The 27,093-nt window shown below is 37.9% G+C and overlaps 1 protein-coding gene across 6 annotated transcripts; it reads left to right on the top strand.

Annotated features, from left to right (window-relative positions):
- On the top strand, nucleotides 1-26,731 carry LOC111566490 (otoferlin-like). 6 transcript variants are annotated; one of them, XM_023267101.3, is made up of 43 exons: nucleotides 1-222; nucleotides 1,371-1,441; nucleotides 1,868-1,994; nucleotides 2,075-2,129; nucleotides 2,212-2,343; nucleotides 2,440-2,502; nucleotides 2,596-2,680; nucleotides 2,780-2,939; nucleotides 3,015-3,201; nucleotides 3,296-3,482; nucleotides 4,016-4,239; nucleotides 4,585-4,693; nucleotides 4,958-5,135; nucleotides 5,396-5,516; nucleotides 5,605-5,705; nucleotides 5,816-5,906; nucleotides 6,000-6,116; nucleotides 6,210-6,362; nucleotides 7,124-7,313; nucleotides 7,497-7,621; nucleotides 7,726-7,860; nucleotides 9,675-9,836; nucleotides 9,919-10,038; nucleotides 10,130-10,291; nucleotides 10,397-10,559; nucleotides 10,742-10,815; nucleotides 11,889-11,915; nucleotides 12,024-12,155; nucleotides 12,293-12,365; nucleotides 13,363-13,475; nucleotides 13,590-13,727; nucleotides 13,855-13,986; nucleotides 14,108-14,235; nucleotides 14,319-14,489; nucleotides 14,717-14,877; nucleotides 15,731-15,873; nucleotides 15,986-16,074; nucleotides 16,278-16,376; nucleotides 16,545-16,786; nucleotides 17,012-17,190; nucleotides 18,188-18,288; nucleotides 18,981-19,188; nucleotides 20,865-20,996. In XM_023267101.3, the coding sequence occupies exons 2-42, from the start codon at nucleotides 1,396-1,398 to the stop codon at nucleotides 19,159-19,161; spliced, it is 5,376 nt and encodes a 1,791-aa protein (XP_023122869.1). In that variant the 5' UTR covers nucleotides 1-222; nucleotides 1,371-1,395; the 3' UTR covers nucleotides 19,162-19,188; nucleotides 20,865-20,996. The 6 variants fall into 6 exon arrangements, with proteins under 6 accessions (XP_023122869.1, XP_035802665.1, XP_035802663.1 ...); XM_035946772.2 differs by lacking the exons at nucleotides 18,981-19,188; nucleotides 20,865-20,996 and adding an exon at nucleotides 26,246-26,731; XM_035946770.2 differs by lacking the exons at nucleotides 18,981-19,188; nucleotides 20,865-20,996 and adding an exon at nucleotides 24,556-25,176.
- The last annotated feature ends 362 nt before the right edge of the window (nucleotides 26,732-27,093 follow it).

Below are 27,093 nucleotides of genomic sequence, written 5' to 3' on the forward strand. Positions count from 1 at the left end.
ACTCCAGCCCAACTTCAGACTTGGACAAACCCAATTCTTTTCTGAACAACTTTACTTTGTGGCCTTATTCTTAGAGCTGTGTAAAAGTCTAAAATGTTTACATAGAGTGTCTTCCATTATCAGAGAGAAAAAAAGAGAGAAGTTCGGGGAGAGTTTTCCTCCAAAGGAAACTGCTTGGAGCTACTTGGAGGAGGGAGACAAGAGAATCCTTTTTCTTGTATGGTATGTACGATCAGATTATTTAAATTTATTAACAACACTCAGATCAGCAGACAAACTTAGTTGTTTAGACCTCTGTGATTTGTGGTATTCTTGAAAGGCTGTCTTTGAGGAGGGAATTTGATGACTAAATTATTTTGTTTGGCTGTTTTGGCAGAATTTCTTTCTTTTTTGGATACTATAGAAATATTCAGAAATCTGCTTTTTAGGTCTCTTGCAGTTGTTTTAGATTGCGTAGATTATTGTGAACTTCCTGAGAAAGTTCTTTTTTTCCTTTCGACATGCAGCTCATAAGCTTATTTCATTATTTATCTGAGAGAAATTCATTTTAAATAAGTTTTAAACATTGTAACGTGTTAAAAACATATATGATTGGCCTTGTTTTGACTGTTGCATGCAGCTCTGAATATGTAAAATGTTTTTCACATGTAATGGAAAAGTTGCAGCTCCCTCACAAAGAGCAATGAGGTGCCAACACTGGAACTAGTTAGCGCACTTGATTGTGTCCAAAAAAATTATTTTAGATTGAAGCTGTGAACCCATAAAGAATGCACTTTGCTGATTGATTTCTTGCAGATTCATTATTTTAAGTGCATTATTTTTCACAATGTGTGTGAAATGTATCCTCTTTAATTGATGTATTAAGGTCAGCCGATTTAAATAATTGAAAGGCTCCTTTTAAAGGCCAAACCAGGGTGTGGTGGCACACTGACACCTCTCTTAAAATGATACTGTATGTGCTGTACTGTACTTCTGTTCTCACACTTTCTGTCATGAATTGTTTCCTCAGTCATATGTTTTGGTATGCATTACATGATGCAAATGCTCTCAATAATTCAGGCTTGTTTCCAGTCCTGTCTTTTCTAGATGGCAGTTAGCTTCCATCTGTGTGCAACACATTTGAGAGTCATGTCATCATTTAGTCTTGCGGTTTTGCAGTTTTGTTTTTGAGTAACATGTTTAAGAAGATGTGTTTTAAGTGCAGAATTTGCAAAAAAAAAAAAAAAAAGAGATTCTACTTGCACACAAAATGATTTAACATCTTTAGTTATTTATTACTGGAAAGTTGTTGGTAATACTGACCATATATTACCATTTTTTTCAAACCCATTATCTATGAAGTAGTAAATTATTATACATTTCTTTCACAGAGCACACAAAGAATTGTTTTGAACCATGAAGCGCAGTAAGCACCGTGGACACAAGGAGGACAGAAATGGAGGTACCAGCTAAGATGGATGATTAGGATGAGGAAAAATTCTTGACTGATGTTGCTGCTGGTTTACAGCCAATTTCAGCCTACTAGGAAACATTTAGGCAAGCTAGTGCACCCAAGATTTCCTCTGAATTTACTCTTATCCTGAAAAATACAAATGCAGCAGCCACTTTTATACTTTGATCTTGCTGTTTTTTGGTAGCTGTTTGTTAGTCAGTCCTGCAGTAGATTAAAGTACATATAGTGTTATAAATATTGCACCTTTACTTCTGCTTTAAAATGCTTTATTATGTATTGTCACTGAATTTCAGTAATACTAATATCCCATGAAACACACACCCATGATGCTAGTGTTACTTTTAAGTTTTTAGTTTCATACATTTCTAATTCTAGTACAGTTTGTACTAATTGTGTCTTTTATATGATCTCCAGATGAGCCAGCTATTTTGGAGACAGAGAACCTGGATCGTCAGGGCATGTTCATGGGAGGAGGCCCTGACCCCGACACCATCTCACTGGCCTCAGTCACCGCTGTCACCACTAATGTGTCCAACAAGAGGCAAGCATGGTTCCTTTTAAAAAATCGTGTGAATTCATATGAAGATTCCCACTGATTTCTGACTCTATGATGTCACACAGATCAAAGCCAGACATCAAGATGGAGCCCAGTTCTGGAAGACCAGTAGATTACCAAGTAAGAGTACAGAGTATATTAGTGATATTGTACTAGCTGTGGTAGGTTCGGTCAATCAGAGAGCTTCTTCCTTTAATTTCAGATCAGTGTGACTGTGATCGAAGCCAGGCAGCTGGTGGGACTCAACATGGATCCGATGGTCTGCGTGGAGATTGGGGAAGATAAAAAGTACACCTCAATGAAGGAATCCACCAACTGCCCATACTACAATGAGGTGAGTTCCAACATTTCTCTGTCTCTGTTTTTGAGAACAGACAAAAAACAAGGTTTATATTAACAATATCACCAAACGTTTTTCTTTTTTTCCCAGTACTTTGTGTTTGACTTCCACGTCCCTCCAGATGTCATGTTTGACAAAATCCTGAAAATATCTGTGAGTCGTCACATAAAGCTATTGATGTCAACCAACTGGTTGTCAAAAGGTGAATGTGATTAATGTTTTAGTGTTTATATTTCCCTGTTCTAGGTTATCCACTCCAAAAATCTTCTCCGTAGTGGAACACTGGTTGGAACTTTTAAACTGGATGTTGGCACCATCTACTCCCAGCCAGGTAAAAAAAATAAAAAATCTATGAAAATCAGCTTTATTGTTATTGTTTTATATAAATTGCTCTGATATATCAATTAATTTGTCTTTTTTTGTTTTGCAGAACATCAGTTTTACCACAAATGGGCTCTGCTGTCCGACCCAGACGACATCACAGCCGGCTGTAAAGGCTACGTTAAATGTGATGTTGCAGTCGTGGCTAAAGGAGACACTATAAAAACTCCACACAAGGCCAATGAGTCTGACGAAGATGACATTGAGGGGTAAACACAACTTTATAATCCATCTAAATTTTCACTGATGTGGAAAACTTATTGATAGAAACAATTCTGTTTCAGCAATCTGTTATTACCGGAGGGGGTCCCTGCAGAGCGACAGTGGGCTCGTTATTACCTGAAGATCTATAGAGCTGAAGGACTCCCCAGAATGAACACCAGCATCATGGCTAATGTCAAAAAGGCCTTCATAGGAGAAAACAAGGACCTGGTTGATCCTTACGTCCAAGTACTGTTTGCTGGGCAGAAGGTGAGTGTTAGTAAAGATCACAAATATAAGCTGTTGTTCTCTTGAACCACATCCATGATATGATGTGATTTATGGTTGCAATGTGTGATTTCAGGGGAAAACATCAATTCAGAAGAGCTGCTATGAGCCCATCTGGAATGAGCAAATTGTCTTCACTGAGATGTTTCCGCCACTCTGCAGACGCATGAAGATCCAGATCCGTGACTCAGATAAAGTGAATGATGTAGCTATAGGAACGCACTTCTTAGACCTGCGGAAGATTTCCAATGATGGAGATAAAGGTGATTTATTGTTTACTCATTAATGATGTTTGATCAGAACATAAACTAATGTTCAGTAACTTTATTGTTAGAATAGTAGAATACAGAAGAGAATAGAAATACTTCATTGATGCCCATGGGGAAATTCTGTTGTTACAGTAGCAAGCAAAAACAATGAAGTGACCAACACCACAATAGAAGAATATAACATGTAGTAGAAATATAATAGAAAATAAACGAAGATAAAAATGCACAATAAAATGTAAAATATACTATGAATAAAAATGTACTAAATGAACTGCTAACAATAAAAATACACAATGAATGAAGAAATCAAAGTCCTGTAAACAGCGGTGCAACACGACATAATATGTATAATTTTATTTATTTATTTACATATTAAATAATAGATCATACAAGGATGCATCCTCCATATAAATGCATTTAACTCCAATTCCTTTTATTTTCCCCTTAAAATCAGATCCATCAGGCACCTTTCTATCCTTTTATTTGCAAATTTCCACATGCAAACCTGTTTATTCTTTATTTTTTAGGCTTCCTCCCCACGCTGGGACCCGCCTGGGTGAACATGTACGGCTCCACTCGTACCTACACTTTAATGGATGAGTACCAGGAGCTGAACGAAGGCCTCGGGGAAGGGGTGTCCTTCAGGGCCCGCCTGCTCATCAGCCTCGGCGTGGAGATCCTGGACCCATCCTCACCTGACATAACCAGCTCTACTGAGGTGCAGCTGGAGGGAGTGCCCAACATCTCAGAGGTGGGTCCCTGCCTGGATGGGCAGCCATGCAGAGGATTTCAATTGTTGCTCCCACTAACAGGTCATTGTGCTTCAGTTTATGTGAATTATTAATAGTCTGTATTTAGCCCACCTGTTGCATTATTAATAGCTGTTTGCATTATTATGGCTCCTTATTGTTGGGGGACAATATAAGTCACACTGCAAATCCAGCTGAGCACTATGGCGCTGGATTAAAGTGATAGCTGTTAATATTTCATGAATTAAAGTGCTTTGGAGAGTTTTTTAACCTTTATTTCACCAATTGAAATGACGGATAGCAGTTTTTCTCACAGTCAGATACTCACACTGTGTATTTTTTGACAGACTGCTACTGGGAAGGTTGAGGAGTTTTTCCTCTTTGGGTCTTTCCTGGAGGCCACGATGGTTGACAGAAAGATCGGTGATAAGCCGATCAATTTTGAGGTCACCATAGGTATTTACCAATAATTTTTCATAATTTGGACTGTTATTTTTTTAGTAGAATTTAGTGAGAATTAAATATGCATACAGCTAAACTGGCATTTTTTAAGAGTCTCAACATGTAAAAGTTGCATAAGATAGTTTAGGAGTCATAATTTATCGTATTAACTGCTATTTCATATGAAAGCAAACACTTATAGACCAAGTGTATTTAAATTTTTAGATATACAGCAAGTGCAGCACCTTTAATGGCCTCACTGTTAACTGCTGTTGCCAGGTTATTATGGAAACGAGATTGATGGAGTTGTCCAACCAAAAACGAAGGGTAAAAAGGGCGACGGTGATGAAGAGGAGACTGAACTGATCCACAATGACAGCGAGGAGGAGCTGGAGGATGACGGAGATCTGACTTCAGTGGCGACTACTCCACCCATGAAACCTGTCATCACTGACCGGTCAGAGCAATAATATCATATATCTTATTCTTTATTTTTTTCTAGAGCAATGGTGCAAACAAACTACACTATAAATGAACAAATTGATGAGCTGATGACATAAGATGAATGGATTATAGTTGCACTTTGGACATCTGAATTTGCTAGTCCTTTCCTAGAGAGCAAAGTAGTTTATAAGTAGTTTAATAGATTGGAAGTATTGTTTTCGGCCAGCTTTCCTAGTTAATATTTAATTGTTATTCTTATTTAATTGTCCACAGAAACTACTTCCATCTGCCATACTTTGAGAGGAAGCCGTGTATTTACATCAAGAGTTGGTGGCAGGATCAGAGGAGGAGGCTCTATAACGCCAACATTATAGACAACACTGCTGACAAACTGGCAAGTCATTCACTTTATTACCTGCTCAGTGAGTCTTAGTAGGTAGAAAAATAATCCTTTTTATCATTATGTTGAATTGCTTCTACAGGAGGATGGACTGAATGATGTGCAAGAGATCATCAAAACAGAGAAGACCTATCCTGAGCGCCGACTTAGAGGAGTCCTGGAGGAGCTCAGCCAAGGATGCAGGTCTGTAATTGCATACTTTAGCCATAGATTAGGAAAAAATAGTTGTGTAAAACACTGAATCTGATTGATAAATTAAAATATTCACACTGACCAAGCTCCAATTCTTCCAGTCAGTTTCTTTCGTTGGCAAACAAGGACCAGAATCAGTCGGGGAGAACCAAACTGGACAGGGAGAGACTGAAGCTGTGCTTGGCAGAAGTGGTATGTTGATTAAATAAAATCTAATTTCTTCCGCTTTTTGATTGTAAATGTTTGTACTTTCTTGCTAAGTGCTGCGTTTCTTTCTGGTTTCAGGAGAGCATAGGTCAGCAAGCTAAGGCCATGAGGTCTCAGGTGAAAAAGAGCACAGTGAGAGATAAAATCAAACTGGCTCAGAACTTCCTCACAAAGCTGCGCTTCCTGGCTGTCGAAGTAAGATCCACAACATGTGTGATGATTTACTGCACTTACATGTAAAGTACTGCTTATTTTGTGTTTAATATGAGTGTTCTTTTGTATTTGCAGCCTCAACACAGTGTTCCCGATGTTTTCATATGGATGATTAGCAATGGAAAGCGTATTGCTTATGCTCGTGTCCCTTCCAAAGACATTCTTTTCTCCAGCACAGATGAGGAGAGAGGAAAGGACTGTGGCAAAGTCAAAACAATCTTCCTCAGGGTGAGTTTACAAGGAATAATCAGAAAGTAGTTAATGTACTCTGCAGCAGTGGTACATTTACTTATATACTGTACTGAAGTGCAAGTACTTGTACTTTACGTGAGTTTTTCCATCCACATAATTCTGCCCCTCTACAAGTCTATAGTTCTTTTTTACTCAGCTACATTTATTTGATGATTTACTTTGCAGATTTAGCTTAATAATGCAAAATATAATCAAAAAAATAGTTATGAATGAATATTAGTGACTGAGACAAAATGTTACTGATCTCCAGGCAATTCACAGGCAGCAGAGAAACTAATTAAACCACATTTAGCAGCTGCAGTATTAAAGTGATGAACTCATGAATGCATCAGTAAATGCAATCCAGTATTATACATTATTCTAAAATATAGACCATTTTGCATTATGAGAACTACTATATTCTAAAATATATACCATTTTGCATTATGAAAACTACTATGTTCTAAAATATATACCATTTTGCATCGTGAAAACTACTCTTTTTACTACTATGGATAAAATAACTTTTGGTACTTTAACTCTATTTCAATGCTAATACTCTTAAACCTTATATAAATAGAATTTAAAACCATTTAACTAAGTATTTCTATATCGTACTATTGAACTTTTTTAAGTACTTCTTCAACCTTTGCTGTTCTAATTGACACTTGGAGTTATTTTTATGTATTTTATTATATATTTTTGTAGCCATGTTGGTCTACTGTAGTAAAAGTGTTTTATTTTCCCCTCATATAAAGATTCCCGGTAAGAAAGGCTTCGGGCCTGCTGGCTGGACAGTTCAGTCCAAGATAGAGATTTATCTTTGGCTCGGTCTGAACAAGCAGCGTAAAGATTACCTGAGCGGTCTGCCCAACGGATTTGAGGAAAATAGGTTGTCTAAAGGACCTGGACTGCCGATGTCACCTCCCATCAGCCTCACATACATGAGTAAGACGATCAGTATTTCTCACTAGCTTTTTTTGCCAACACTTAAAAAATCAGACACCTTTTTAGTTTTAGATTTCTTTCAAGTGACAGAACAACTATATTTTATTTTTAAAAAATGTCTTTAAATGCACACTGCACATTGTAGACCAACTGATGGATATATGAGGATGTTTATCTCTGCAGTGAAGCAGATTTTCCAGCTGAGAGTCCACATGTATCAGGCCCGAAGCCTGTTTGCAGCTGACAGCACCGGTCTGTCTGATCCCTTTGCAAGAGTCTTCTTCTCAACACAAAGCCAAGTCACTGAGGTGAGCCCAATCATAAAGCTTTCTAGGAGTGCACCGGTCAACTTAAAGTATGATTTACTGTGAAGTAGGTTCTGGATCTTGATAAGTCTTTTGTTTCCTTGCAGGTGCTGGCTGAGACTCTCTGTCCTACATGGGACCAGCTGCTGGTTTTCGAGAATGTTGAGCTGTTTGGAGAAGCCAGCGAACTGAGAGACGACCCTCCTATTATCGTCATTGAAATCTATGATCAGGACACAGTGGTAAGGGTTGTTGTTTAGAAACAGAGACATCTGTCTGTTTCCACTTGTATTAATGTGAGCAAAAACTCTACCTTCCCGCAGCTCGAATTTCCGGATAGCAGCTGCCTTATCGTGCTCCTTCATCTTTGTCAGCCTAATAATTTAACAGCATCTGTCTTTCACTTGAAATGTAAAACTAAACATGTCACGTCCAGAGATTTAAAGCAGCATGTGATATGTCTTTAATAACGTGTTTTACAATCACTTTTTATTTGTAATATGAAATTTTGTCTTTGTTTGTGTCAATAGCAACCTGATAAGAGTTTTATTATTTGAAAGAATATGTTTGCTAACTGATAATTTTATATTTGCTCCTGACAATAACACCATTGTTTCGGATGACGCTTTGGATAAGTAGAGTGTGGACTGGCTTGATGTACAGTAGCATCACTGTAATGTGTGCAGAGTACATTGTATTAAAAGGCATGCAAGAGGAATAAGATACGTCCATAAGCGCAGACAGTTGGACCCTCCACGATCAACTTAACCCTGTTGCATTCCTTTAAATTAAAATTTGTGCTTTTTTTTGTATGTGGCCAACAGGAATTTAAACTCTTCATAACCACTAACTGCAAGAAAGATTTAGTTGAATATATTTTTTATATTATCTCTTTGACACTACATAAATACGTATCTGTTTTGCAGTTCACTGGTTATTTTAGGGATCTTTCTCTTCTTTTTCTTGGGGCTCTTTTATCTTTTTTTAATCTAGAAGTCTGCTTTGAAACATGTGCATCTTAAGCCATGTTTCTTCTTGCTTATAGCATATATTGATGATTAAACCATCACCAACTTTCTTTAATTGCTTTTTTAATAACACAGTAGTAATTTAACCAGTAATATACTGGATGTGGTAGGCACAAAACAGGGGTTAAATTGGGCTGGAGCCCACCAGACTTAAGCTCTGTCTCCATTAGTATCACAGCATTAAGAGCTGGCACACAAATCTAGAAATCTGCTGTCTCACAGCGGACGTAGAATATCGCCAACCTATTTTTTTTATTTTACTCGTTGCTTCATTGCACAGCAGCAGAATCCATACTGTCTGCACTCTGAGAGAGGGGCTGTGCAGCAGTCATAACTTCATCATATCTATTTATGACATGTTATTATAATGGAACGTAGCTTTATTAAATTAAATGCTTTTCTAGTAGCAGCCAGTTAAACTAAATGCATATATTCACAATTTCTATAGTTAAATCATTGTAATTAAACAGTCGGGCTCAGGATGAACACAGAGTTTTTTATTTTGAGATTCAATTCAAATGTGGTTTCTTCTGGAGAATCGCAATATTTCTTTCCGGTATTTCTGCTTCACATTGCTGAAACTTTTTTGGAAGCAACATTCTTAAAAATTACTTAGAGATACAGAAAATATACTACAATATGAACATTAAAAAAGGGGAGATTTTAGTGGTTACTTTGAGATATCTGACTCTGAAATGGAATTAATTTTAGTTTAAAAAATTACTTTAGAAGAAAATATTAATGTAAAAGATTCAGCTGCACCATTTATTTCTAGAAACAAAACTAGTGTTACCTTGGATAATCCATAAGTAGCTACAGAATATAATATTTACAGTTTTCCTGGAACTAATTTCTACTAATGACATGGTTCCTATCTCTGCTGTCAGCAGCATTATCTGTGAGGCCTGAGTTCACTAAACAAGGGCTCTCCCTCCTCTTAAATCCCAATTTAACCCCTGGCCGAAAACACAGTTCTTTCAAACATTCAAACCAGATTTCATGTTTCGTTGTGTGTCCGGGGCTTCCAGGGTAAAGCCGACTTCATGGGTAGAACTTTTGCTAAGCCCATAGTCAAGATGGCCGACGAACACTACGGTCCTCCACGTTTTCCGCCCCAGCTGGAGTATTATCAGATCTACCGTGGAAACTGCACTGCTGGGGAGATGCTGGCAGCCTTTGAACTGCTGCAGGTCAGTTTGTCAAAGTAGAGACACCATCTACTTGCAGACCTATAAGTGCAGCTGTTTTATAACTGTTTGTGCCGTCTGTTAGATTGGCCCCAATGGGAAAGCTGACCTTCCTCCCATCGATGGTCCAACAGACATGGACCGCGGACCCATCCTGCCCGTACCGCTGGGGATCAGACCAGTGCTCAGCAAGTACAGGATTGAGGTGAAGACTTCATTTGAGCAGTTAAATTCAAGGAAGTGTATATGAAGAATGTAAAACACCAATAAACCCAGATGACATCCCTTTCCTTTAGGTGTTGTTCTGGGGCTTGAGGGACCTGAAGAGGGTGAATCTGGCTCAGGTGGATCGACCTCGTGTGGACATTGAATGCGCCGGCAAAGGAGTCCAGTCTGCCCTGATCCCCAACTACAAGAAAAACCCCAACTTCAGCACTCTTGTCAAGTGGTTTGAAGTGGTACTGTACTGTATTTCATCATTTAAAGCACTCTCTTAATATCTACTTTAAATGGCCTGTAAGAAATAAACTTGTAAGTAACTAACTCTAGATTTTGTGTGTCAGGATTTGCCTGAGAATGAGCTGCTTCACCCACCGCTCAACATTCGAGTTGTGGACTGCAGAGCTTTCGGACGATACACTCTAGTTGGTTCTAACGCCGTCACCAGCCTGCGGAAGTTCATCTACAGAGGAGCTAACAAGCAGGCCAACAACTATTCCACTACAGGTATAAACTATAGTCATATAGCAATGTGATGCATTATTAAAACTTTGGAAAAACATACATTTTAATCATGCAATGGATAAGTAGAGTATACAGTATGCTTGTCTATGCAATAATATACTTTCTAGAGATAATAGTTTATGATGGTACAGGTCACACATTCACATTATCTTTTTATCTTTCAGAGGAAATTATTGTGGTCAGTATGGAAACTGAGTCTGCTTTTAAGAAGATGGAAACTGTGGTCAAGCTGGACTGTGTAAGTTTCCTTTAAAATTTGATGAAACCTTCATTCAATGACTTAGACCAGTTTCATGACCCCCTCTGATCAAAATTATTTTTTTTCCCTAGTTATTATGTACATGTGGTGTTTTTTATATGCTGGAGGACACATAATGAATTAAATAAGCAGTTTACACCATGGTTGAACAGTTCCATCATAAAACAGCAGGGTACTCACGATAGTCTCAACAACACAGATTTAAACGTCCAGAGTTTCTTCCATAACAAATCTAAGAAACCAATCCTGTCAGTTTTCAGGGTGATGGTTTTCATATCGTTATTTTTCTTCAGAATCAGTTTCCAGGTCAGACATGTATGGCTAAATAACTCACATATTCCACCTTACCGTTGTACAGCACATACTTTTACAGTGTTTGAGCAGAGTCACTGGTGAGCTGGTGTGCTCAAGCTGCTGCAAGTAGGGGAGGAAACAACCGTGCAGGGTTACATCTAACTTTTTTTGACATGATGGAGTTATTTCAGAGGAAAAATAACTTGCAAATATGTAACCGTGATACACAAAGATGTGTTTTCAGGAGTTAAATAAACAACCAGTGAGAGACTAAGTAATTCTACATGAAGTCAATGATTAAAACACTCAGCTCTTGACAATGAAACTGCAATGATGAACTCCTTAAACAATTTCTTGTTAGCTATTTATTGAATGGCCAACAATTTTGAAAATTTAGTCATCAATTGTTTGAGTATTTTCTATGGAAATAAATTAAAAATTCTATGATTCCATCTTCTTAAATTTGAATATTTTCTGGTTTCTTTTCCTCATCTATGACAGTAAACCGGGTTGTAAATAAAACAAGACGTGAAGACGTCATTTTAGCCTTCGAAAAATACTCATTGACATTTTTCACCATTTGCTGACATTTTATAGACAAAGCAAGTAATCCAGTAATCAAGAAAATAATCCATAGCATTGGCAGATTACTAAGCAATAAAATGTAAAGTAAACTGTCACAGGGATAATGACTGTTTTGTATTTGTACAGAAATGTATTGTTGCATGATTTCACATCCATTCTTTGTTCATCCACAGGGCTCTGATGCTGTGGTCAAAGTTGAGGTGAGCTGAGCTCTGTGGCTGCTTTAAAACTTATAAATCAAACTGAATGATTTCGTGTTGCATAAAAAGATCTGACAAGACCTATGACAATGTTTATTTTATGAAAAGGATGATGACAAGGATGGAAAAGGGAAAAAGAAGAAGAGAAAGAAGGGCGATGAAATGGAAGAGGAGGAACTTGATGAGAGCATGTTGGACTGGTGGTCCAAGTATTTTGCCTCCATTGAGACTTTGACAGAGGTGAGTCTACTTTTTATTATACTGCCTTGACAATGGATAAAGTTGAGCATGCTGAAGAAACTTCATTCAGTGTTTTTTAAACTTCTTCAGCTCAGATCTTGATAAATACAGTTGAAAAAAAGCTTCTATTGTTTTAGGCACTCAAGGCTCAAGAGGCAGCTCTCTCAGATTCAGAGGACAAAGATGAAATGGACACTGCAGATGGAGGAGGTAAAACCAGATGAGATTTTAAAAGATGTTAAGTTCGTCTCATCAGTTACTTTGATATTGTTCATTATGCTTTCATTTGCCTCTGTGTCATCCTGAACCAAGTAGTATCTGTAGTAGCTGTAGCCCTAAAGTAGTTGCATTTATGTGGTCGAGTATAAAATCTGTGTTGTTGAAATTGTAATGTGTGTAAAATATATACAAACACTGACAAATTAGCTTTCTTTCAAATGCTTTCCATTGATTAGCTAAACTTCCTGGCATGTCTAGTAATCAGCTACCTTTTTTGGCACTGAACTCCTCAATGAACCACTGTGTTAGTGCTTATAGGACATATATTTTTTGGAATAGTTTGCATTCATGCATGTTTATCTTTTATAAGCTTACTAATTCTGTTGTTTTCTTCTACAGTGCAATAGTGAACCCCGTAGCCTGAGAATGCCTCCATGTAGATGCTGACATGAATCCAAATTTCTGTTTGTGGGACCGCCGCTTTTTCTCTCCCATACATGCATATTTAGTCGTATGCTGGCCATGAAAGTTGTCAATAACAATACAGAGAATAAAAATGCAAAGATGGTGCAGTCCAATGACAGGATTAAATTTAGTGATTTAAAGTAAACATGTTTGATTCTCTGCTGTGCCAACCAGGCTGTACAGAATCTATCATATTTATAATAATAGCAGCAAATACTGTATGTTTGCTTCCAAATGTAGCCTACACTGTATCACATTGGGTTACATGTACTTTGACATAACCAGCAACGGTCAAGTTTGTCTACACAGCTGCCTGCCTGGAGGATCCTGTTGCATCACCAAGTATGCCCACTGAACTGTATACTCCAGTAGTATACAATTCAATGGTATGCTTGTCGTATAGAGTAAAAACTGGTTTTGGCAACTTTCATGTGGTATTCATGTCTCGAGTGCTCTGCTCCTTCGTCCCCACCTCCCCACTCCCCATTCTTCTCCCTCTTCCTCAATGCTAACCTGTACTCAGATATCAAACCTGATGAATCTCCTGTGAAAGGCACCAAGAAAGGAAAAGGAAAGAAGAAGAGGCCGGCGGTCGACTCGGTTGAGAGGAAGAAGCCAAAGCTGGATGAGCTGAAGGTACAGAACAGTTTCTTGGTTGTACATGATGATACAGGTGGAAGTGTTATCCTGAAAAAAAGGATAAAATTTAAAAGCATTTATATTTTTGTATGTTCTGTGTTCTCAAACAAGGTGTACGCCAAGGAACTGGAGAGTGAATTTGACAACTTTGAGGACTGGCTGCACAGTTTTAACCTCTTCAGGGGAAAAGGTGGTGATGATGATGACCAAAATGTGACAGATGAGGACAGGGTTGTTGGAAAATTCAAAGTAAGAAAGAAGGAATATACATTAGACGTTATATATTTGCACGAGACAGTTTCAGACAGTATGGAGTGCTTTGTTTTCCTAGTATTTTTGCTCTATATTCTTTTATTGTTTGACTGTGTCAATTTAGGGCTCGTTGTGCATGTACAAAGTGTCGGACGATATGTCCAGAGACATGAGCTTTGACTCCAACATGGGAATGTTTCAGAACATTCCTCACAATGATCCCATTAACATCCTCGTCCGTATCTATGTCATCCGGGTAAGCTGCAAGTTCCGCACTTGGCTGCATTATAATTTTGTAGATAACCTTAGATAGTGGTCAGATTCTGCATGGATTATGATTATCAACTTCACAGTGAAGTTATGCTACTTTTTGGTAGGCGACTGATCTGCATCCAGCCGACATCAATGGGAAAGCTGACCCCTACATTGCTATCAGACTGGGAAAAACAGAGATCAAAGACAAAGAGAACTACATCTCTAAACAGCTGAACCCTTTGTTTGGGAAGTAAGTAAAAAAGGCTGTATTTATATGAAATTTTAACTGTTTTGAACATGATTAAAAACTTAACGAATCTCAATGTTTCCCAGATCTTTTGATGTGGAAGTCACATTCCCGATGGATTCCACACTAACGGTGTCAATTTATGACTGGGACCTGGTGGGAACCGATGATCTGATTGGAGAAACCAAACTTGATCTGGAGAACCGCTTCTACAGCAAACACAGAGCCACATGTGGTGTTGCATGTAACTACGCCATGTAAGAAACAAAGACTGAACAACTTGTAGAAATTAGTGAAAGACTGCAGACAAAGTGTAGTGATTCATGTAATATAAGATGGTTGGAGCATCAGGATGATTCAGGTAGCTATTGTTTCTATCCTTGACTGTAGAATCAAAGTTTTCCTTCGAGCAGGTACACTGTTGTTGTTTTTTTTAGTGTATTACTTCTCAGGTAGCTGTAACCATGTTTGCTCTGTTCTGTAGCCATGGTTACAATGTGTGGCGAGACCCGATGAAACCCACACATATCCTGGCTAAGCTGTGTAAGGACGGCAAACTAGACGGGCCCCACTATGGCCCTGGAGGAAGAGTGAAGGTGGAGAACCGAGTCTTCATGGCACCAACTGAGATAGAAGATGAAAATGGTATTTTACGGCCTTCTGTTTCTCCAACTCCAGTAATCGAGAGATTAATCCTGATACAACTGCTGTACTTTCTCTGGAGCAGCCTGCTAAATTCCAGCATCCTAGAAACTTCAATAAAAGCTTCGGTAAAAAAGTAACTGAACTTCTTATTTAAGTTCTTAAAGACGTTTTAGCTCTTATCCAACAGGCTTCTTCAGTTTCTTCAGTTCTTCAATTTAAAACCCAATAAGTCTCTTAGATAAGAAGTGAAACATCTCCAAAAACATAAAAGAGAAGTCTGGTTTCTTTTCTACTGAAGCTCTGAGGATTAATAGGATGAACTGGACGAACAGAGACTTGGCGACATGTTTAATTAGAAAATGTGATTGGATATTGTTCACTTTGTTTTTAGTACTCTTCTGAAAAGGGGCACATGAATAACAAAAGCACAAGATTTAATCAAACAGCAACATAGATACTACAGTATACAATAGAGTATTATAGCAAGTAAGTAGCTTCTGTGGATGAATTTATGCTCAGTCTACACAGGAGCAGTGAGGCCTACTTAAAACCCAAATTCTGATTAGCATTTTGATAGACTTGGGTACAAAAGTGTTCTCAAGTCTGTTCAGTCAAGCCTGTGGGACTGAGCTGATATTCTTAAAATTAAATATGACAGAGCTCCGACGTAATATTTCCTGTCAGGCACAATATTCTTGAAAACCTTGACCCTTAATCTTTGAGCCAATATGCAGCAGTATCTGGAGAGACAACTATACCATGCAGTGATTCCACACTGCTCGACATTATAATATAGTGTCATCAGTTGTACATTTTAAGATAAATTACACAGATTTGCGATGATGTTTGTCAGGTTTGAAGAAGCAGACAGATGAACACCTCGCTCTCACTGTGCTGAACCACTGGGCGGAAATCCCTCGAGTCGGCTGCAAGCTCGTCCCAGAACATGTGGAGACCAGACCACTGCTGCACCCTGATAAACCTGGAATTGAGCAGGTATTTTAATGTAATAACATAAATGTCAGCAAAACAAGTACCTTTGTCTTACCTCCTCTTGTTTGTTTGCGTCACGAAAAGCAATATTTTCTTGTGTTCAATTGTTTTGCAGGGAAGGATTGAGATGTGGGTGGACATGTTCCCGAAGGATATGACTGCTCCAGGCCCGGCACTTGACATTTCACCAAGGAAACCAAAGAAGTACGGGTCAAATAGTCAATTCACAGCTCTAATTTACACAATTTAATTTATCATTATCCGAAATACCACTGATAAAAGCCAGACCCTTGAGAATGTATCTGAATAAATGATGAGGTCTAATCTGAAAATATTCTTAACCACCATTTCTGATAATAATATACATTAGTGTTTCATTATATGTGACCACGTTTGCTTGTGTGCAGGTTTGAACTGAGGGTGATTGTTTGGAATACAGATGAAGTCGTTCTGGAAGACGACGATATCTTCACTGGCGAGAAATCGAGTGACATTTTTGTTCGCGGGTAATCAGAAGCTTGATGTATTGCTGATTTGTTTCTTTTCATTTGTTTATGTGCACGGCTAGAAACACACAAAATCATCTACTTCTTAGATTCAAATGAGAAAAAACAACCATTTTCTCGGTGTAAAAAGAACTGTGAATCCATTCTACACCTTTATTTCTGCCACAGTTGGTTGAAAGGGCAGCAGGAGGACAAACAGGACACTGACGTCCATTATCACTCCATCACTGGAGAGGGAAACTTCAACTGGCGCTTCGTCTACCCCTTCGACTACCTCATGGCTGAGGAGAAGATTGTCATCTCAAAAAAAGAGTCCATGTTTGCCTGGGATGAGACCGAGTACAAGATCCCGGCTCGACTTAATCTGCAAGTGTGGGACGCTGATCATTTCTCAGCAGATGATTTCCTGGGTATTGTGGCTAATCATTTAAAATAATTTAGCAAAGTTTTGTTCGCCAAATACAACTCTTACAGATTTAATTCATTATGTTTCAGAGACACTAAATGAAAGTCAAATTTTGTTGTGAAATTTATGAGGTCCCTTCAGTATTAAAGACATAGAGCAGCATTCTGTTTTCCCACTTTGTCGATTAACTTGTGTTGTGTTTAATTCAGTTAAAAAAATGTCTTTATAGGTGCAATCGAGCTCGACCTGAACCGTTTCCCACGTGGTGCAAAGACTGCCAAGCAGTGCACTATAGAGATGGTGACAAACGAAGCGGAGATGCCCATGGTCTCCATCTTCAAACAGAAGAGGATCAAAGGCTGGTGGCCGTTTGTGGCCCGAAATGAAGAAGATGAGTTTGAGCTCACGGTGGGTCACAACAAATAGGCACCTAAAACACCACAGCGGGAGCCTGGCTTAGCATAGCCACGCAAGTATTCCGGCTAGGCTATGCTATTTTATTATCTGAATGACTAATTTTATGTATCTTGATCATGTGTAAAATGAGACTTATGTGTGGTTCATGCATGAGGATGATTTATTCCATCACCATCAAAGCATGGCAACAAAACATAAACTTCACTCACTTTATCTTTAAGATCAGAAATAAACCCTTCTTGATGCTACCCACCATTAAAAAATAGCAACAAAAAAAAGCACAGCCCTAACCCTCTGTGGTGCTAAAAGCAGGCTATAAAAGCAGTGGCTAATGTTTATCTGTTTTGTTTTTCATACAACCATTAACAGCAATAATAGTAAGTAAAAACTAAATCAAGTGTTCCATAAATGTTATCTGTCGTTTCTGAACACAAAAAAAGTGAAAAAAATGAGCTCTCCCTGCTATCATGTGCTATAGTGCTAATACTAATATGGTAACATGCTAACTATGACATTGCTAACTTACATCTTTTCCAAATAAAATATTTATGATGTTCACCATCCTAGTTCAGCATGATAACATTTGCTATTAGGCAATAAACAGCTGAACTACAGCTGAAAAAAATGAATGAAAATTTTAATGCTAAAGACAAAGTAATGGAATATCCTCCAGAGAGCTTGAATTTTAAAGCAGTCAATTCAGTTTTTGCTGAGATATTTCAGTCTGGAGTAGACGTTGTCATCTATAGAGCTAATGTGTGCATTAGCTCTATAGATGACCTGTGTGACTAAGAAGTATCTGCCTGTATTAACATTGTCCATTTTGATCGAACTCCCTCCAGATGAAATATTGTCCATCTATTTATCGTTGTGCATCTACCTTGAGTTGTTTCCTTAGTGGTGTTACTCAACTTTGTGACAAATCAGGTTGCAGTCTTTAATGTAAACCCACATGATGACTGACCGAGATGCTTTTTTTGCTTTGCAGGGAAAAGTGGAAGCAGAGCTGCACCTTCTGACAGGAGAGGAAGCTGAGAAAAGCCCAGCTGGTGAAGGACGCAATGAACCAGAGCCGCTGGAGAAACCCAAGTACGAAGGATGTTTTCCCATCCAATTATGTTATGGCTGGATGGGAAATCTATAAATCTTAATGAAATCTACTGGTCTTACCATTCTTTTGATCTATTCCTCTCGGTGGCATTGTCCAGTTTACTCTTTGGCTTCTACATTTACCCCTCCTACATATAAGGGAGACACACATTTGAAGGTTTATGTGCATGTATACATATATGTACACACATATTTAGGTTTAACAAATCCAGCTTGATTCCAAATAGCAAGCAAATGCAAAACCATTTAAAAATCTAATAAAATAAACCCTGCAATAAATTAAATTAGAACAATAAATTTATAATTAAATCAGCTATAAAAACTCAAGTGTAAAAGAATCATAAAAAAACCCTAAATTTGCATAAACAATAATAAGTAAAGCAATTTTGCGAACTGAGAAAAGACATTTTTACGGATTTACTTCAACCAAGCTCTGGACTTCTTTCTTTACATGGTAAGTTGCTGTTTCTTTGTCCCTTTCATGTATTTCCACCTAGAATCATCTTTAATTTCTCAAAATATTGTGATTATTTCTTCTTTTTTTTCTTGTTTCCGTAATGTCAGCTACATTTATGTTTGAATTAAACTCAGAAAACGAATAACAACACAATACAATGGTTTATAGCACTTGACGTCTGTATTACTGAACATACCCATTTCTGTCCTTCCAGCCGTCCAGACACCAGCCTTCTGTGGTTCCTCACTCCCTTCAAAGCCATAAAACATTTGGTCTGCACCCAGTACAAGTGGCTGGCCATCAAGATTGTCACAGCTCTCCTGCTGCTGGCTATGCTGGCTCTTTTCCTCTACAGCATGCCTGGTTACATGGTCAAGAAAATGCTGGGGGCTTGAGATGTTGCTCAGGCACTTCTTCAGAAGGTTCCAGCAGTTTCATTAACCAGATCGCTTCTTACTGTCTCTCCTTCATACTTTCTATCTCTTCAATTACAGCATTTTAAAATAGAGGCATCCGAGTACATTAAGATAAAACAACAGAAAATTGCGTGCTTAGAAATGCATATTCTCCCAGATATTACCTTTTTTAACTGAATATTCTTATACAGAGTGGCGTTTTTAATATAACAATGTTAAAAGACCACTTTTACAAATTTTATGTCAGCTGAACACCTGTTGAGGTTAGGTGAGAGGTAAACATTTGATTGAACATGTTTCGTTTTCTATAGATAAAGATATTATTTTAGCTAAACTGCAAGTTAGAGATGAGGCAGCTAGTCTTCGCGGCACAGTAAAGTATAGCAAGAATGAAAAAAATCTTTGAACGTGCATGACAATTTGTCCTTTCCAAAAGTACAATATACAGAGTTTTGTCAACAAATAAACATCTGCTGCAGTGGAACACGAACTGCACCCACCGTGAACCTGAAGAGTAAGTCAGTAGAACTGTGAAGAAAAATCAAGAGCGCCACTTCAAGAGATTAAACCTGCCTTCAAACCTTAAAAGGAGAAATAAAGCTACTCAGAGAAACCTGCCAAACAAAACAGTGTTCAAAAGTCTGTACAGCAGCAGAGCAGATGCTCAGACCTAAAATTGGATTTAGATGAATGTAGAAGTTACGTTCAGGAGTTGTGGAAGCATGTTTATCAGGAGGTGAGAGAAAATGCTTCTGTAGCAATGATGCACAGAACAAAGAAAGAAGAAAAAGGCTGCTCAGGTATACTTTTTCTACAGCACAGCGATGTGGTGGAAGGATTTCAATGTTCAGTCTGCTAATCAGAGTAAAACAACATCCCCAAAAGTATCAACTGAGGCTAATGTGACAAGATAACATCAGTAAAAATGTGACAACAGTTGATTCAGAGGATGAGCCTCTTGATGACATGGAAATGAAGATAAGAGAACGAAAAGCAACAAAAGTTTGGAACCAAATCACCATGGGTCATCTGGTTGACCATCCCCGCAGCAGTACTGACTGCTTTTAAAATAAAAAAAAAAAATACATTGTGGTGATATCGAAATTTTACTTTTTAAACTATTGTTGTTTGTGTTTTGATAAAGTTCTATACATTTTTCACCTTTAGTGACAATGGTATAACTTCCCAATGCATTGATTAAGATTTGATGCCTTACTTCATAAGAATAACTATTTTTGTGACAAATAATATCCTAGAAACATCAATATTTTCTATAGCAGTCGTTGAGTTCAACAAAGTTAGAAAAACAAAGTTAATATGTGCAAAATTCTACTATATTACTTGTGTTTTGTATTGTTTTTTAAATGTGCTGGGCACAACATTTTCATGATATATTAGTAATTAATTGTCCCAGTAATTGCTCTGCTACTCCTTCTCATTACTCTATATGCTTTTGTATGTTCTATGAATTACAGTTAGTGTCTAATACGTGACACGTGACTCTTTAACTTTTGAAACCTACGCAACATGAGTATAAACTGTGGTGCAAAGGTGAACACATCTTACATCAGGTCACATCAGTATGTGAGCTCTTTCTCTGTAGAACTACTGAACTGATTATTTTAACTTGTTGCTTGGCTTTGCCCTCTTTAACATCTGTTTACATCTCTGTGCTCCACCAGTCGTCCAGATGTGGCCCTCCTCTGGTTCCTCATCCCCCTCAAAGCTGCGAAACACCTGATCTGTGACCAGTACAGGTGGCTGACCATCAAGATCGTCACAGCTCTCCTGCTGCTGGCCATTTTGGCTCTTTTCCTCTACAACACACCTGGATACATGGTCAAGAAGATGTTGGGAGCTTAAAAAAACACTTTTTCAATGGTGTTTCTTCAGTAAGAATTTATATTGTTTCGTGGGAGTTTTTCCAATTTATCATTTCTTAAAGTAATTGTGAAGAGCACTATTCCATTAGCAGTGCTGGTAATACATCTTGAGTGTATCTATTACTGGTTATTAATGTGTACAAATCTCATATTTGCTTCTGTTGTTGTGATATTTATGTAGTTTATCTTGTTTCTTGAAATGTTTTCCATAATCCCATTCAATCCATCCAATGTTTACTGCTCATGTTTGTGAAAATATATTACCATTTAACTGCTTTTAAATGTTTCATTTGTGAGAAAAAGTGAACATATTTAACATAGTTGATGTGTTGGAATTCAGATATTCTTGCTTCTGTGTCAAATAATGTTTCAAATTTGTGAATAAATTGACCTCTGAAACATTCAGTTGTCCACTGTTTATGTTATATCTGTTTACATGTCCTCATTTTTGTGCTGTGGTGGAAAATAACACATTTACATTTCCTTAAATACTGCACTTAAGTACAAATTTGAGCTGCTTCCATCAGACATTCTTCTGCTTATTCAATTTGGCATCGAGTCCAAATGTCCGTCTCCCCAACCACCCTTTCTTGTTCCTACTGAGGGATTCCAAGGTGTTCCTGGGCCAGATGAAATATGTGGTAAGCCCTCTATTGAGTGTTGGGTCCATTCTGAGGTCTCCTCCCAACTGGACATGCCTGGAAAACCTCCAAAGGAAGGTTCCCTGGAGATATCCTGATCCGATGTCTAACCACGCTACTCTTAATTTTCTATGCATGTCTGAGATCCTCTAAGGCTGAGCCCAGCATACCTATGGAGGAATCTGATTTCAGCCATTTGTATCTCTAACCTTGTTCTCAAGGTCACCACCCAGAGGTCATTAGTGCTGGAACAGAGACTGAGTTTTAAATCAACAGCTTCACTTTCACCCTGATGGTTTATTACAACACTTGCATTACTACTGGTAGCGTATCAAACCATATGTCCATTTCATGCTACATTTTTCAGTCACTCATGGACAAGATCCCAAGATACTTCAACTCCTTCATTTGAGACAAGGGAGTGATCCACTGGTTTTTAGTACAGAACCATGGTCTCACATTCGGAGGTGCTGACTCTCATCCTGGACGTTTCACACAACAGAACCACATCTTCCTGAGGTTCCCAAACCAGACACACTACTCACCACAGCTGATGCCTTGACCACATCTTGAGATACTGTCCATGAATGTTACAAACATGATTGCAGACAAAAGACAACCCTGAGTCCAACACCCATATCAAACATGTTTCAATTTGGTTGTACAATGACTTGTAACAATGGCCCCTAGTACCCCATACTTTCGCCATACCCAACAGGGCCTTTCGGGGACTGCAGTCGTAAGCCTTTTCCAAATCCACAAAACACTTGTAGACTTCTTGGTCAGGCTCTCATGATAACTCTCAGCAGCTCTGCAAGGGTAAAAACCTGGGCCACTGATCCACTGTTCCACGACCAAAACAGGATCTGCATTGCTTCTCTTGAATCCAAGGTCTGACATTTGGTCAGAACCTCCTTTCCACCACCATGGAATTACCTTTCTGGGGAGGCTGAGCAGTTTGACAGCCCAACAGCTGGAGTACTCCCTCCCGTCCCCCACTTTGAATTTGGGAATCATCACCGCTGTCTGCCACTCCAGAGCTACCGTTCCTGATATCCCAGTCAGATGCATGACAGACCAACAATGTCCATACCCTTCATCATCTCAGGGTGGTCTTGTCTACACCCCGTGCATGGAGTTTCTTGACCACCTCAGTGACTTCTACCATGGATATGAGTCAAGCTTCCCCCGAGGCTTCCGACTCTGCTTCCTCAGCAGAGCATATGCTAACTGTGTTAAGGTGTTTCTTGAAGTGCTCCTTCCACTGTTTGACAATATCCTGAGTCCGGTTCAGCAGTTTGCCCCCCAGTTGTACACAGCCTGGCCAAGCCCTGCTTCCCCTTCCTGAGGCATCAAATGGTTTGTGAGAACCTCCCTGAGGCCAACCAAAAGTCCTACTGAGTAGCCTCTCCAAACTCCTTCCACATCTGCATCCCTTTCGGTCTCCTGGAGGAGGAGCAAACCGATGAGGCGGACCGTCTTATCGATGTTCTCAGTGAGGCAGTAAGGCGTCGAGTTCAGTCTCTGTCTTTTGGTTTACAAGACCAATCACTTCTTGCTAATGACCAGGCCAGTGTTGCTATACTGTTTTCAGGAGGTATTGATTCAATGGTGCTGGCTGCTTTGGCTGACCGTCATGTGCCTGCTGATCAGCCAATAGACCTTCTTAACATAGCCTTTAAACTTGTGGGTCTTCTAAAGCAACAGATAGGTATTTGTTGCTTTACAAGACCCACAAGCCATCCAGGCCCGAAAGACCCTCTTCTTCACCATGATGGCCTCCTTTACCACAGGTGTTCACCAGCCTGTTTTCAGGTTGCCACCAAGACAGATACCATTGACTTTTGACCACACTTCCAAACAGCTGCTTCTGCAATGGATGCTTTGAACATGGCCCACTTGGATTCCATGTCCCCAACCGCCTCTGGTATCCACAAGAAACGTATCTAGAGGTGGGAGTTGAAGACCTTACAGACAGGGGCTTCCACCACACATTCCCAGCTTATCCTCACTAAACGTTTGGGTTTACCCCATCTGTCAGCCACCTTTCTTTGTCATCTGATCCCACCAGGTGGTGGTCAGTGGACAAGTCTTCTTAACTTCACCTGAACGTCCAAAACCTAAGGCCGCAGGTTTCATGATACGACTATGAAGCCGATCACTCACATTTGGCTGACAGTAACAGTTTTACCTGTAGTATTTTCAACTATTTACCGTCTTTTACAGATTGTCTGAGTTTTGTTACAACATTATCTGTACAGATGATGAACAAATAAAATCATAAAAAAAGAAATAATTTACATAACTATAAAGATACAGATTTTGTTAAAATGCAAATAATATCATGTGAAATCACAGAAAACAGGTATTAATTTACATGTTGAATGTAAATTAAATCAAACAGCCCAAAACTATACATAATGTCCACATAAAAAATAAAATTTAAAAAATAATAATTTGTTTTTTTACGTTTCTCATTAAAATTACAGTGGTTTACCGTATTAAATCCCTTAAAAAAAAATTTACAGACATTTGCTGTTGTTGTTTTGTTTTTGTTTTTTTTTACAGTTTTTGAATGTTTAAGTATTTGATTGTTTTTAACATTTTTTTTCTGACTCTGTTGCTGCCAAATTTTCACAATTTTTTTTCCCACAAATTGGGTTTTTACAGTGTTTACTAGAAGTAAGATTTCTTTTTCTGAAAACCTGCCAAAAGCCAAATGCTGTGTGCTTGTAATCTTTCCAAAATTACACCCAACAACAATAAATTATGTTTTAAATGAACTTCTTATCAGATCTTACTTTGTGTTACTTGTCTAACACACTTTTTACATCTCTGTGCTCCACCAGTCGTCCAGATATTGCCCTCCTCTGGTTCCTGATCCCCTTCAAAGCAGCGAAACACCTGATGTGTGACCAGTACAGGTGGCTGACCATCAAGATTCTCACTGTTCTCTTGCTGCTGGCCATCGTGGCTCTTTTCCTCTACAACATGCCTGGATACATGGTCAAGAAGATGTTGGGAGCTTAAAGAAAACAGCTCAGTTTTTCACTTTTTCCGATGGTGTGCCTTCAGTAAGAATTTGTATTGTTTTGGGAATGTTTCTTTTCCAATTTACCATTTCATAAAGTAACTGAAAAGAGCACTATTACAGTAGCAGTGCTAGTAATACATCCTGAGTGTATCTGTTAGTAACTAATAATGTGTACAAATCTCATCTGGATTCTGTTGTTGTGAAAATTATGTAGTTTTTCTTGAAATGTTTTCCATATTCCTGTTAAATTCATTCAATGTCCACCGCTCCCCTTTGTCAAAACACATGACTATTTAACTAGTTTAAACATTTTATTGATAAAAGAAATACAAGAAAAAGCATATTTAACATAGTTGATATGTTGGAGTTAGCAACTTCTTGCTTCTGTGTTAATGTATGATATTTCAAACTTGTGAATAAATTGACTTCTGGATTATTCAGTTTTTTGGTGTTATATCTGTATGCATCTCATTGTTTATGGAAATAACCAAAATTATGTATGGAAGTACACTTTTGAGGTAGTTTTACTGGCTTATTTCTACTTCATGCTTCCACTCCACTACATGTCAGAGTGAAATATTATACCTTCTACTTTGCTTCATTTATCTGACAACTTTCATTGCTTTTAAGATAAAAATTTTACAAAATAGAACAACTTGAAAACAAAATACATCGTTAAATGTTGTTGTTTAATTTGGCCAGCAAGACACTGTGATTAAAACCAATAATCTGTCAAAAATCTATATATTTTATAATTGGTCATTTGTCTTTTTAAAACAATGTTTTTCTATAAAATTACACTATTTTTGCTGTATTTAAATCAATAATAAAATCAAATTTTTAAAAAAATGCAATTTTACATATATTTGCCATTATTTGAACAAAACATTTTGTATCTGTAGGATTTTTAAATTATAAATATATTTTTATGGTGTTTTACAGATTTTTTTTTCCTGTTTTGCCTCACAGAAAATGTGTCCGGTTGACTATAAAACACGCAAACAAACAGGCCCAAACTGTTCATAATATCCATATAAAAATTACATAAAAAATAACAAATACTAACTTGTTTTTTACAGTGTGTGACTTTAAAATGAGGCAGTTTTGTTGTGTTTAAATCAACTAAGAAAGTTATATTTTACTGATATATGCTGTAGTTTTCACTGTTGTTACAATTTTGAAATGCTACAGTATTTGCTTGTTTTTTGCATAATTTTTCTGCACCCTTGCTGCCAATTTTTTAAATGATTTATTCTTTTTTACAGTGTGTAATCTCGTAGAAGTTACCTGACTTTTTTTTTCTGATAACCTGTCAAAATGTTTACATGCTGTGCTTAGAATCATTCCAAAACTAACAAAAACCAACTAATGTGTCCTATGATACTACTGAAAGCACAGACAACCTCTAAAAGTTCACAGTAAATTACTTATTAAATGACCTTCTTCTCACATTTTACTTGAAGTTCATTGTCTAACACACTTTTTACATCTCTGTGCTCCACCAGTCGTCCAGATATCGCCCTCCTCTGGTTCCTGATCCCCTTCAAAGCAGCGAAACACCTGATGTGTGACCAGTACAGGTGGCTGACCATCAAGATTCTCACTGTTCTGTTGCTGCTGGCCATCGTGGCTCTTTTCATCTACAACATGCCTGGATACATGGTGAAAAAAATGTTGGGGGTTTGAGAGATCTGCTGGATTTTACAGTTTTACACTGTAAAGAAGTCATTTTAGTTGTTTTTGAAAGTGTGTTTTGCCATTTGACAAAAAAACAACATCAAGTTGTAGATTATAAGTGTTATGTAGTATGACTCCAGTATACAAAAAGTCAAACTTAATCCCATATTGACATATAAGATCCATTACTGCAATGTAGTGGTGGAATTTATTGTTATTTCACATAATGGGTAACTTTATTTTGCTTTGAACTCCTAATTATCAGGCGTATTGTTGTGATGGTTGTGGTTGCTGCTTTAAGATAGAAGTTTGTTTTGATTTATTGTGTTTATTGTGAAGTAATTTATGAATAAAAGTTTCTAATCTTAACATCATCTGACAGTTGGCATTAAACTTTTAAAGTTATGACAACTTCTGTTAAAACTACATTCGCCCCACAAACTACACTGAATTAGCTTTTTGTCTACAAGGAGTAGTAGCATAAAGATTTGAGTTGGTTACTCATAAAAATTAAGTTGTTCCAAGTAGTATTTCCGTTCTATTTATAGGGAGTTTTTAAGTGTTGTATACTTCATTACTATAGCTATAAACACAATCTTTTAAGTTGGCAAACAAAATACATTATGTGTTGGGTAGGAGACTTGAAATTTGTTTTCAAGGTGAAGAAAAAAATGGG

This window comes from Amphiprion ocellaris, chromosome 20, assembly GCF_022539595.1.
Source record: "Amphiprion ocellaris isolate individual 3 ecotype Okinawa chromosome 20, ASM2253959v1, whole genome shotgun sequence".
In the NCBI taxonomy this organism is placed as follows: Eukaryota; Metazoa; Chordata; class Actinopteri; family Pomacentridae; genus Amphiprion; species Amphiprion ocellaris.

Excerpts from the sequence above, each read along its gene's own strand:
- LOC111566490 (XM_035946772.2), top strand. The coding sequence starts at position 1,396 with ATGAAGCGCAGTAAGCACCGTGGACACAAGGAGGACAGAAATGGAG. Across the intron at positions 2,940-3,014 it reads GACGAAGATGACATTGAGGG|CAATCTGTTATTACCGGAGG; the intron begins GTAAACACAACT and ends ATTCTGTTTCAG. Across the intron at positions 14,490-14,716 it reads GTTGCATGTAACTACGCCAT|CCATGGTTACAATGTGTGGC; the intron begins GTAAGAAACAAA and ends TCTGTTCTGTAG.